General features: G+C 40.3%; 1 protein-coding gene across 5 annotated transcripts in view; it reads left to right on the plus strand.

Moving 5' to 3' along the window:
- The window catches only part of dip2a (disco-interacting protein 2 homolog A), a 77,692-nt gene that overhangs the window by 51,868 nt on the left and 12,398 nt on the right, over window positions 1-13,426 (plus strand). For 3 of the 5 annotated variants that reach the window (XM_029530114.1, XM_029530113.1, XM_029530117.1), the window contains exons 5-18: window positions 1,029-1,298; window positions 3,205-3,342; window positions 4,244-4,285; window positions 6,520-6,639; window positions 8,439-8,636; window positions 8,766-8,857; window positions 9,229-9,339; window positions 10,318-10,441; window positions 10,521-10,630; window positions 10,767-10,869; window positions 11,334-11,398; window positions 11,807-11,900; window positions 12,727-12,846; window positions 13,015-13,129. In XM_029530114.1, the coding sequence (XP_029385974.1) occupies window positions 1,029-1,298; window positions 3,205-3,342; window positions 4,244-4,285; window positions 6,520-6,639; window positions 8,439-8,636; window positions 8,766-8,857; window positions 9,229-9,339; window positions 10,318-10,441; window positions 10,521-10,630; window positions 10,767-10,869; window positions 11,334-11,398; window positions 11,807-11,900; window positions 12,727-12,846; window positions 13,015-13,129 (1,702 nt within the window). The remainder of the gene's footprint in view (window positions 1-1,028; window positions 1,299-3,204; window positions 3,343-4,243; window positions 4,286-6,519; window positions 6,640-8,438; window positions 8,637-8,765; window positions 8,858-9,228; window positions 9,340-10,317; window positions 10,442-10,520; window positions 10,631-10,766; window positions 10,870-11,333; window positions 11,399-11,806; window positions 11,901-12,726; window positions 12,847-13,014; window positions 13,130-13,426) is intronic. The other 2 variants (XM_029530115.1, XM_029530116.1) reach the window with 2 other exon arrangements.

A 13,426-nucleotide genomic window follows, 5' to 3' on the forward strand; every position in this document is an offset into this window, starting at 1 on the left:
GAAGTGTGGCTTTTCTTGATGATTTTGAAAACAGCTGTTGTTTATAACTTGAGCTTTTCATTTTCTCAAGTGGGTGATGCCTAAGCTCTTTTAGCCTTTTCGTTGCATCAATTCCCTGCAAAATGCAAATCTCGGACCAGCCTGCTTTCGAGCAGTTTCGATGATCTCTGGCAGCTTGGCAGATGAAGTGGAATCTGTTTCCTTTCAAAGACCCTTACCTTTCTTTGAAGTTGTTCTTGTCTCGGCTATTTTAGCCGAGACCAACTGCTCATAACTACCTCAAGGGAGAGACATTAAAATCATCAGTGACTCCGGTCCTGTTAACGTCATAATAACTTACGCATACAATACTTCTGCAAAGTTTACTTTTACACCAACATGTGATTATGTCAATCTTAATATAGTATGTGGAAGTACTCCGTCATGTTTTGTTTTTTGGCGGTTTATTGGTAATATTCTAAATTTTCTGACTGGCTAAAAAGAAAAAAAGTTTTTATCCCAATCATCTGCATTTCTGAGGACCTCAAAATACTTCAACCCAGCAAATCTCTGTTCTTGCTGCTGGATAGTTTTAGCACTACCTACAGTAGGCATGCATCAAGATATAATTTTTGCATCAAATATTTTTTCTTGAAAAGCTGAAAATGTAGTTGTATTCCCAAGATTATCATGCTTGTTTAAAACTACAACTTCCAACCTCTTCCCACAGCACCTGTGTGTTAGTGTGATTTAGGTCTGAGTTATAGGCAGCTAAGTATGAAATACATATTTGACCAGTCAATCCATTATACATTAAAACAAGCATCTTTCATCTTAGTAACTTCCATCTCAATTGAAATTATTTGGTCATCCCACTGAGTTATACATACTTTGTCTTGTGTAATTAAGATAGTGTGACAACATATCACCTAAATCCTGCTGAAAAGTTCCATGGTCACTGTTTGTCAGCTTGTTTTTTTTCCATGGGGAAAGCCCCATGCTTTTGTCCACTGTTGTGACACTGCCCTGTCTTGACCTGTCAAACACAGACACCTCCTCGGCATCAGAAGACGAGGGCTCGCTGCGCCGGCAGGGACGTCTGCCCCACTCCACGCCCTACCAGGGCCACGGCCACCCAGCCGTTGAGCACTGGTTTAACCGTGTCATCCAGGGTTCGTCCACCTCATCCTCCGCGTCATCCACTTCATCCCATCCAGGAGGGAGGTCCGTCACCACCTCTAACACCACTGCCCACGCAGCCCTCAACGCCAACGCTGCAGCCACCGCACTGGCCGACCTTATGGCACACACCCAGCTAGGTCAGTGACTCACGCAGTCTCACACTCGATAACTCGATCTTTTCCCCTTTTTTTTAGTTAGAATATCTCTCTCATCCCGATAGCAGAGGTTAATACAAGTTTCCCAATGTTTATTAGTTTTTGTGAACCTGTAAAAATGTATATAGTGTGGTTGTGACCTGAACTAGAAAGGTATTTTTGAACTTGATTGGGAAAATAATTATAACTTTCTCACTCTTCAAGCATACTGGGAAAAGTGTGATGATTTCACTGGGGCAACCTTCACACTAAAATTACATTCTAGTACAGTCCATAAACAAACCAGTGCAGTCCGTGCTTAGCTGCATGATTTTAAAATATTCCCTGTCTGTGTAAACATAAATCTGAGTCCAATTTCTGCACGCTTCCATTCTCCACTTTTGTTGATTTCAGCACCTGAACTAGTACAGCATTGCTCAGGCTGTAGCCTAATCGCAGACAGATAGTAATGTCATACACATCTGCAATAAAAATTGCCTTATCTCCCTCCTGATATACAAAAACACCTGATGAGATATGAAAAAGGAGGTTTTAATTCACATCTTTCTAATGAGTCATCTCCATCTGCCTTTTCACTGTCATTCAGTCATGTGAAAGGTCACTAGCCTGTCAAAGCTACTTGTTTAACATTGCCATGCGGGTGTCACAAGCTAGTTAATGAGATTCAGCAGATTTATCTTCATCCGTCTCTCAACAGCAGTAAAGTGAGATGGTGTTTGTGTGTGTGTGTGCTCCTGTGTGTCTGTACGTGTTGCTGGCAGAGCGATATCCTATTAGGAGGGAGCTGTCTGATTTCTGTCCAGTTCGTCTTCCCTCAAGGTTGCTGTCATAAAATAGCAGCAGTGACTGCCACTGAAAGGTCCTGTAAATAAATCTCACATATTACCATCTTCCTTTCCCTCTCAAACTCCTGATTCTGGCTGTCACAGCTCGAAACTACTATGCACAGGAAGCATTTGAGGGTTATATGGATGCCAGTGTACAATTTAGTTAATATAGTGCATGTATTGTAGCAAGATAATACAATAAAACAATAGATGTAAATCACTGTTGGGGAGAATTGTACCCAGAGAACTTCAATATATATATTTTTGCTTGATGCTGTCAGAGGTTTCACTTCATGGTTATTATTGAGGTTAATCTCATGCAATTTAAATCAACAGCCCTGCTGCTGATTTATTTTGCATGAGATTGAGAGGTGTGTTAAAGTTTTGCAGAAGTCAAAAATCCATAGTATAGACACATACTTGAATTAAAAGTGTCAATAAACCTGATCATCATAACATTTGAAAATGTAATATTTGTGGCAGATATGTTGTACTGAGGACTGTTTTCACTTGCATAAGTGCATTTGATGAATTCGTTGAGAGTGTATATGATAGTGTTCCTTGAATAATCTTAGTGAAAACACGTTTGTTTGCTTATGTAGCATGGTCAGCTGTTTGGAAGGGGTTATCGATCTGGATTAAAGAAGCCTTTGTACCTTGTTAACAATATGTCAGTGTAGCTATTGTTAGGCTTCCTTTTTAGAAGTGAGCACACAAAGGCAGGACAAAGGGAAGCAACAACAATGTCCTCAGACCTGCACGTGAATCAAAGTACACAGGCACCTTTTTCTCTGTGAATACAGCTATTGCAGAGGGAACTGTATCTGTTGAATAAAAACAGCAATTCATTGTCCTGCTAAGTAGTTAAAATGAAGGTAAAATGTGAACGTGTTTAAATACATTCCACATTACAGGTGGCAAAGAGGCTCCTAGCATCTCAATCTAATTGTTGAGCAGTCAGAGAAGATTTTTTTTTTTTTTTTACATTTTCATTTGGTTTCAACAACCAATAGTAGAGGTAGCGTTTCACCTTTTAACCCCCAACACCCCACTCATCACAGATAACCACTCAGCACCCCCTGATGTGACAGGGCTGTCGGAGCGCTCCTCGCTTCATGCAGAGCGGCCCCAGGTGGCCTCGGTGCGGGGCATTACCCGCGGCTACAACCACCACACCAACGTCATGGAGACTGCTGATGGTGAGTTGCTGACTTACATACACACACTCAGACATGGTCACTCAGGCACAGTCACACAAAGTCACCTTCCTCTCAATTTCTCCCATGCTGTCTGTCCCCTTGTTTAAGTCAGACTGGAATAACATCTAACGCTTAATGTTGTATACATTAAGTGCATCAGTACTTAATGAATTCATTATTCACTCACCAAACATTGCCTGCAGTTATCATTGGCCATCACCTAACTTGACAATGGACTCTTAATATTTGATGAGTAACCAGTGCAATCAAAACCAATCAGAGGACGGATTTATTATATATACACACACACACACACACAGAGTTAATTAGTTTTTGTTTCCTTTCATGATATCTTCAGACAGACCTTTTTCACTTCTCACTTCTCACATATGTGACATTACTCTGTGTGACAATCAGGTCAACTAATCTATAAAAAGCTGTGCCGTATTTCTGTCACTCATCCATCTTTGGTCATTCAGCATCAAAGCTGAGCAGAGCTGCTTTGACTTAATGCCCAGTGTCTATTGCCAGAACAGAGCCATTACCTTCCTGATCTATCCCTGCTCATTAAGAATGTGCGTATGTTGTCTGGGCTTTCACCACAAAGATGCTGATCCAGTCACCTAACTGACACATTAAAGCAACAGAAACTGTGGATTTTTTTTCCCTTTTCCTTTCTATTCTGCTTTGTTGTGTTCAAAGTGTTTCAAGCCCCCATATCCTCTGCAGGTTTCCCAAATGGGTTATTGAGAAAATAGTCCTATCTTTGTTGTTGTGATACAACAACTGTCTGAGTCTTTCATAAGCATCAGGCTACTGTTAGATTACTCACACATTGGCACACATAGCCACAGATTTTGAAGGACTGTTTCATTGATATCCTGATGTGTCTCTCCTCTAGGCTTTGAGTGGAAAGGTGAAGGATCCCTCAATTTAATGGATGGTATTTATAACTGTTCCTCCACCTTTATGGCAGTCTGCTGTATGTGCACTCTGCTATTATTTTTTGTGCTTTTGTGCTTGTGTTCCTGCCTTCACCTATACTGTCAAGTGCAGCACTTGTGTACACCATGTGTGTATTTCAAAAGTATTTGCAAAGCTGCAGATTTCTGTGTGTGTATGTGTGTGTGTGTGTGTCTGTGTGGTTGTTACAAATGCAGTAGCATCTCTAGAAGAATTTCTTTGGCAGGTGTGGCAATTCATTTGCAGTCGTTTGTTTTCTTTCTCAAACTAAGACTCTAAGCTCTTTTTCTGTGACACCAGCCACACAGTGGTGTCTTTGATGGCAACAGTCTCGCACCACTGCTGATGAAGTGGACACATAGTTGCTTTGAGAAAACATGCCACACATTGACTTTGGTTGAATCCGTGGTTGACGATGGCACTGTGGGTGATATTTCCAATTGAAGTGTGCAGCCTGGTGATGCTCCATAGTATTCAAACTGCGGGCAAATCCATGAAAATGCTAAAACTAACAAAAGAATGAATCCGACTATCAAATATTGAACGTGTATCCAAACCTGATGCAGGACTCTTATTACAAAGTAATCTATGAACAGCATTTAGAAAAAATGCATTCTCACATTATTAAAACAGCTGATATATCAACATGGCTAAATGTTGATATATAAATTGGCTAAATAGTGATATTTAGCCAATTTACACTACTGGCCTGTTTTGTTTTGTTTTCCTCTGGAAAATCAACGTGATGCATTTTTCAACCGGGGTCGTCTTCTCCATCATCAATTGAGGCAGAGAGTCATAGAGAGTGGCTGGGGAGCCATTCTTACATTCTTCATACTTAATAATATGATCTTTTGATGAGATTTGTTTGAATTAAACAATATGTACAACTGCTTTAAATTTTCTCCCTATTTCTTTTTTTATGCAGTTGTCACAATATAAATATCATGTTATTGTGAGGATCTATTGTGGTATTTTATAGACAAATTCAACAAGAATGTTGGCCACAGTGATTTTGTGAGGTAGGTGGTTAAATTATGAAATAAGGAAAACATTAATAATATTGAACGTAAGACACTGGTCCTGTTTGGCTTTTATATTAATGATCAAGGCCCCTGAGCGGGTGGGGCTTAGGGCCCTCAGATGTTCTCTGTGTCTTGGGCTTTCTAATTGGCCCATCAGGTGCCTGCTGACCCTCAAAAGTCTACTCCCAGTACGTCTGTCTCTACATGAGGAGGCAGGGTCTGTCTGAGCCAGGCTTATTATAGTGAGATAGATCAGGCAGGCTGAATGCAGCTGTGGCCTTCGTCTCCTGTGGCTGTGTGGAATGTCTGACACTGCCCCCCCCCCCCCGAACTAAGCATTAAATCATATGGAGGAAATGATGTCCAATGATGAATATAGTCTGCACGTGTCCATGTCAGAAATAGGAGGAAAATCTAACTGCGCATGCCCACTCTTTTTTTTTTTTTCTTTTCAAGTCTGTTGTTTCTCTCATTTTCTCTCCTTTCCTGTCCTTGAATTTATTTTGTCTCTACAATGGTCCAGATCTCTTGTAGTTCCGCTTTTTGTTCACTGTGAGCTTTCTTGTTTCGAGCAATATAAAAATCTAATCAAAGATCAGCTTTAATATACACATCAAATTATATTTGTATATCTTGCCTTGACTAGGATGGGAAAGATGTTAAGATTTTGCAGAATGTATGTAAAACAGACTCCTTTTGAGACACCTCATGAATCACTTTGTGCAGAAAGGACATCTTTGTTGCTAAGCAGCAGGCCAGGCTGCTCCTTATTTTCTTATTTATTTTTCCTGTAAAGTGTTACAGTGACTATAGAGTGTTGTCTAACTAAATGAGTATAACCTTTGACCTCAAGGTGACCGTTGAGGACGTCATGGTCTGCCGTTTTGTTGTCTTTCTGCTGTGTGAGTGACAGCTGGTTGTCTCCTGTCTCATTTGAACATTTGAACACCTCACTGACCTCTCTTATTCTTATCCGTCCCTCCCTCTTCATTTCTTTTTTTTGACCCCATAATTTTTTTTCTGTCTACCCATGTCTCTACTGTCTCTCTGTTGTATCCCCCCAACCTGGTTAATATATTATTTCCAACTTCATATTTTTTCCATGTCTGTATTTCTCTCCATACCCATGTCTTCCCATGTTTATTTCCCACCTATGTTTTTCTTCATTCCCTTCAATTTCACTGTGTAGGTGTTCCAGTCAACAGCCGTGTTTCCTCTAAAATCCAGCAGCTGCTCAACACTCTGAAGAGACCAAAGCGACCACCACTGCGAGAGTTCTTTGTGGATGACTTTGAGGAGCTTTTGGATGGTCAGTTGGCCTGAACATTATTACAATGCTTTTAAAATTTCAATAAATCATGGAAAAAACATTCCTCCTCGTATGACATACATGAGCCTTCAGCAGTTAAATAATGAATTTTACAAAAACATCTCTCTTGAGTGTGACAGCTGACAAAATGTTTTTACATTTCTGTATTTTTTTTTCCAGTTTAAGTATTGCTCTTTCATCAAATTCCCATAATAGCTGCGATAAAAATGTCACATTAACCTCACCCACCTCTCAAATCAACAACTGAGTTACACATATAGATCATGGGTTGTTATTCTGTCTCTTGCTGAGGTGAGACCACCAGGTGTATAGAGGGAGAGGTTAGGGAATTCTGGGCATAGAAACATACACACATGCATACGACTAGCCCTTTCTAACCATTTCCTCTATTCCAACCAGCCCAATGTGGGTTTTAGGTGGTACTCTGCCAGGCTGGATAAACACAGAAAATTGGCAGGTAATTGTCAGGCCTCCCTGACTCTGGTATAGAGGCCGTGTCAAGGTAAACCACAGTCATAGTGTTGTCTCAATAACAAATGACAGATATGAATTTTGATACTTTGATACTTTTCAAAAAAAAGTTAAACAAAAAATATATAAACCCTTGTCATTCAACATGCTGGACAACCTCTCTTTTAAAACACAAACTTCAAACAATGGGAATAAAAGTAAAAGAAATCGTAGTCTGCTGATATCCTGAGAACATAGATTTGTACATATAATTTAATTGCTTTTGAAATACACTTACACAAAAATGCTTTGTATGAGAAGAAAGCTATCTTAACTAACTTTATTTATTTTGAGGTGGTGTCACCCTTGGCAAGACAAGTTTTGAAACACTGTTTACAGACCGATGTATCTGTATTTTGGGCTTCCTACTTTTCATTTGTTTTGAAGCTGAAATACTTCTAAATTGCACATCACGCACCGTCTTTTTCCAGGAGTAAGGGCGTGTCTTGTGTTGCCACAGCAGCCATTATCCCTGTCCTCTGTCTCTAACTGTCTTGCTCCTCCTTGTAGCCGCTCACCATGGGTTCGTCTCATAGTACAACACGTTGATTCCCATAACAGCAAGCAGTGCCAGAGGCAGGCATTCTCATTAAAGAAAAAAATACTGTATTGCTGGTATTTCTCTAAATGCTGTATAGCATCTTTTTGAATACTTCAGTACCGCGGTTCCACTTACTAAGTACTGGTATACCATACAACACTACCCAGCGTTCTGCTTGGTCTAAGTGGAAAACATTCACAGTCAGTCAAAATTGGTTCTGACCAAACTCTGTTCCTGATAGTTTTTTTAATTGATGGGCATTTGTCTTGCCAGCTCACTTAAATAACTCTTTAGTTCCACTTATCACAAAGTTCAGGCAAGGGTGAGAGTAGATTAGAGACAGCGATATCGAAGTCAAATCAAGAGCAAGTACGGTGCTTAAAAGAAGAGAGAAACTTCTGCCTTTTATAATAATTTGTACCTTCAAGTTTCTCCCAATTGCAACTGAGTGTGACACAGGCAAAAGTCAGCTCACCTGTAATGACAAAGTTTTTCCTCTCCCGTCACTCCCATTTCATTGCCTTTTGGTCCCACAGTTCCTTTCTTACACTGCCTTCCTTTAAGAGAGTGGTATAAAGCAAAAATGTACCATTTGTATATCAATCTCAAGACACAGAGATAGCTTGGGTGGCTCTGCTTCAAAAGGACCTTATTCTGCTTTGTTTTACAAATCGCCCACTGAATTCACCCTTAGACTAAATGTCCCTCCTTTTCCTCATGTATTTAGTCCAGCAGCCAGATCCAAACCAGCCAAAACCAGAAGGCCAGCAGATGAGTCCCCTGGAAGGAGAGCCTCTTGGGGTGGTGACCAACTGGCCTCCCTCTTTACCAGCAGCCTTACAAAGATGGGGCACAACTCAGCCCAAGAGTCCCTGTCTGACGGCACTTGACAATGCTGGCAAGCCAGTCTATACACTTACCTATGGTAGGCATGAAGCTTTGATCGAGATTTAAGACATTAAAAAAACAGTATATACAGACTTAAATGTTTATTTGAAAATCAGTGGTTCTTAAATAGAAGGCAAAATCTGACATTGTGTGTTTACCTCTATAGGTAAACTGTGGACCCGCAGTCAGAAACTGGCTTATACACTTCTTAACAAACTGAGCACCAGAAATGAACCTCTACTTATGCCTGGAGACAGAGTAAGTCATATTCACTGGCAGTCAGTTGCATGTGTTATGCTCCAGTCCTGTTGGTTAGGCGGGTAGCTGATATTTCTAACACAATAGCATCACACTGTCACATCAGGATCAGCAGAGACAAAAAGGTAAAGATGTAAAATCTGAAAACATACTTCTAAGAGTGAACATTGGATAATGTTGAAAAAGAAAAAAAGAGCAAAGAAGAAAAGTTATTCATGTCCTTATATTTAAACTAAGATATAACTAAGAACAGAATTTTAGAAATTCATCTTGTTTCAAACATAACATTTATTCCCATGCAAAGTGTTTTATTTGTCTTACTTTGCCAAACAAGTCATTTTGACAACAGTTGTCTCACTGATACTCTGTAGGTTGCACTTGTTTTCCCCAACAACGATCCAGTGATGTTCATGGTGGCGTTCTATGGCTGTCTGCTGGCAGAGCTGGTGCCTGTGCCCATTGAAGTACCACTAACCAGAAAGGTAAAGCCAAAAACAAAGTAATGTCTCCTGTTACTCTGACATAACGACAATAATTACAAGCAGTGTAGGGCAGCACTGACACCTGCTGGAAATTTGACCCCTTAATGATTGATGATTCACAACATGAACATTTTGATAGTAATGCTGTTCCAATGTGAATGTATTGATTAGTTTTAAGATCTCTTTTGTCCCAAAGAATGTCTAGTTTTCAACTTTATATGTTGCACAATTATAATTGTGCTGGAATTATCTGTTAACTGTTTTAGTTGCAGTTCTGTTAAAATGCCTTGCTGCTTCTAACACATCTTTACAAATCCATCCACACTGGTTACACTGGCTGAATATTAATGCCTGTTCTTGATTGCCCTTTATAAGCATGCTGTTGGCAGACGCTGTGCTGTAATTAATGAGATTTGAGTGAGGTGAAATGATGTGCAATTCCAGTCAAAATATTAGATCACAGGCCAACTGTCTGAGGAGTCAGAAACCCACTAGCTCTGCCAACTCACTTTATTCTCTTCATTGGTCTCTATTTCTGTCCTCTCTTTCTACCTCCATGTCTTTCTTCCACACGCTCCCACCAGCACCTCCCATGATCCTTAGCCTTTCTGCAAAATACAGTTTGCTCAGCATGAGTCTAGCTCTCAGTTAATTTCCACAGCCAATCAAATACAAGCTAGCCCACATCAGATCATGGGTTTCACTCCTGCTACGATTGGGGTTTGATGCTCAGCAGTACAGTTTTTAATAATTGGCCATCACTCTGCTTTCTCACCTGCTGCTGCTTTCATGTAACATATATCCATCGTCCTTCTTTCTCTGTGGTTATAATTCACACATTTTCTCAAAGCATCCTTTCTTTAAGCTTTTATGTTTCTCATGATATGTTTAATAGGTGGCTGCTGTATGACCTATTTGCCTAACTTTGTCAGTTAGTCAGTCAGTGAACTTCACTTTCTCCTTTCATTGATCTTCTAGGATGCAGGAAGTCAACAGATTGGCTTTTTGCTGGGCAGCTGCGGTGTCACGTTGGCACTGACCACAGATGCTTGTCAGAAAGGCCTGCCCAAAGCCCAAACTGGGGAGGTAGCCACTTTCAAAGGTGCCACCTGTTTTATCCTCATTTTAACGTTCTGTCTGTATAGTTTCAGTTGGTTTGAACAAGTTTTATGTCTCTGCAGGCTGGCCGCGCTTGCTGTGGTTTGTGACAGATGGAAAACATGTTGTGAAGCCTCCTAAAGATTGGCATCCTCCAATGCGTGAAGCCAGCAATGACATAGCCTACATAGAGGTAAATGTAGTTTCATTGACCTTACCAGTAAAACAAAGGATGGATTCATGATTTGATACCACTTTTTTTCATGTAATCCATGCCTTATTATTTTGAAGTGAAGCTTTTCAAATGTTCTTCTGTTGCTTATATCTAGTATAAAACCAGCAAGGAAGGAAGCACCATGGGCATCACAGTATCCCATTCAGCCATGCTAGCTCACTGTCATGCCCTCACACAGGCCTGTGGCTACACTGAAGGTGAGTAAGGTGTTCTCCCTTATTCATTAGAGAGAGCTATTCTTAATCTTTTATAGCAGAGAATTGTTTCTTTAAGTCGCTCATGAATCCCAATTATAATGTAATTAATGATTATTTTGGAAAATGCAGCTGTGTAGCGCCTTGCATGTGTAACACACTATACATTCTTGGTAAGGAAGAGGAGCTAAGGCCCCTCCTCTCATCGAGTGTCCCAGATTTGGTCTAAATAAATTCTAACTGCACCAGTAGCCCCTGCACCAAGCTCAGGTCTGTGTCTGAAACTTAGTTTGGCCATTCACTTGAGTGCAGCTACACTCTGGGGTTATTTTTAAGGAGGGGGTGTTAAAAGTAATAGGATGTTCTATGATTGTGCAAGAGACCAAAAGGAATGTCAGATGAAATGTCTCAAACCCATTTCTCCTCCTAACCTTGACAAAATCCTTTTTTTTTTTTTTTTTTTGCAGCTGAAACCATAACCAATGTCCTGGATTTCAAGAGGGAAGCAGGATTATGGCATGGTGTTCTCACTGTGAGTGGTCTTAAGAGCCAATAGGACGGTTATATAATTCGAAGTAGAGGAAATCTATGCTCAGTTTGCTGATAAAAAGTCTCATTCTTCTGACTGACTCTTTTCCTATGAGGACTTGATCACTATGTAAATGCATTCAACTTAGTGATGTCCTGATGGACAGGAACATCTTATCTGTTTCCTCAAGAGTTTGCAGACTGTAAAGAAAATATCATACTTCTTTTATGGTTCTAACACGAAGACAGCCTTAACTGTTATATACATGGCCTCTAGTAGTAGTACCAACATTGTTATTTTACACTCATAGCCATAATAGATAAAATCTTGTCATGGCTTGTAGCTTGTTTGTAGTTACATTGTATAGTTATGATCCATTTCTGATATATTTTGCTGGTTGTCTATTTTCAGAGTGTCATGAATAGGATGCATGTAATCAGCATTCCTTACTCACTGATGAAAGTCAACCCCCTCTCTTGGATACAGAAGGTTCACACATACAAAGGTAAGGATCAGTTCACTTGCATTGTCACTTTACATTGTTACTTTGCTGGTGGTATCTCAGCTCTTTGAAAAGCTATTTAGGATTACCATTCATTCATTCAGCTTCTATCGCTTATCCGTTTCCGGGTCACACTCACACTCCAGTCACACCGGGCAATTTAGAATCACCAGTTGACCTAAGCATGCATATCTTTGGACAATGGGAGGAAACCTACGCAAGAACAGGGAGAACATGCAAACTCTGCACAGGCCCCTGGCCCGTGAACCAAACCCGCGACCTTCTTGTTGTGGGTCAGCAGTGCTAACCCCAGTGCTGTTGTCCTCAGGGTTGCCAGCCTGTCTTTATTTTATTGTTGAGTAAAAATTATTCACATTTGTTATAATGCATTTTATCACATTTAAACAGTATTATATATATGCATACATATTGTACACTTATCCAATTTAGATTTTTATAATATGGCAGCTTTTTTTTTTTTTTCTCTTTTCCTTTCAGACAGCTATGTTTTCATATCATTTTTGATTCTCACAGAGGATTTGACAGGAATGGCTGGATTAGAGGAATAGTTTGTTGGGCTAATTGATTTTCCGTTCAATTATATGAGCCTGGTCAGAGTTGAGGATGAGAGGCCTGCAGCGCTGGATAAAATTAAATTCCTCTCTGGTTTAAGCTCTGCTGAGTCCCCTGTTGGTAACTGAGTCAGCCTGTGATGCTATTTGCTGTCAGATTGTGTGGTCTGTGATTGGCTGTCAACCTTCTTGACATAGGTGTTGAGTGGAGAATGTCATTGTCAGGCTCTTTCTTTGTCTTCATGTCGCCTGTACAGCACGGGTAGCAGTGGTCAAATCGAGGGACATGCACTGGTCTCTGCTGGCCCAGAGAGACCAGAGAGACATCAGCCTGACCTCCCTACGCATGTTGATTGTAGCTGATGGAGCCAACCCATGTTAGTCCACCTCCAGGTTTTCATTTAATCAAATAACCTTAATAAACAGCCCAAAGCCACAAGAGATTAAAATGTATTTAATTTTTTGATGTTTACATCTGATTGGATATGTGTGTGTGTGTGTGTGTGTGTGTGTGTGTGTGTGTCTGTGCATGTTTGTCACTACAGGGTCGATATCCTCCTGCGATGCCTTTCTCAATGTGTTCCAGGCACGTGGGTTGCGACCTGAGGTGATCTGTCCATGTGCCAGCTCTTCAGAGGCCATGACTGTCGCCATCCGCAGGTTAGCTGCTGTTACTGCATCTTGTAGGAACAAAGCAGCCTGCTATGCTGCTGTGCTGTTATATCATCCTGCGTTCCGCAACATCAGCTTGATCCTGCAGGAATAGGATAGAGATTTCTGCTTCTTTATCATAGAGATTAACTGAAGTGTTATGCAGCTTTCTGTTACACTTTTTTTTCTAATGTGTTCCCATTTATGAACTAAGAATCTTATTATAACCATCTAGACAGTGAATTACAAATTAGTGATCATTAATGATTGTTTACTATAAAAGGCAGAAGAAATAAAGAGAAATAC

This window comes from Echeneis naucrates, chromosome 21 (assembly GCF_900963305.1).
Source record: "Echeneis naucrates chromosome 21, fEcheNa1.1, whole genome shotgun sequence".
In the NCBI taxonomy this organism is placed as follows: Eukaryota; Metazoa; Chordata; class Actinopteri; order Carangiformes; family Echeneidae; genus Echeneis; species Echeneis naucrates.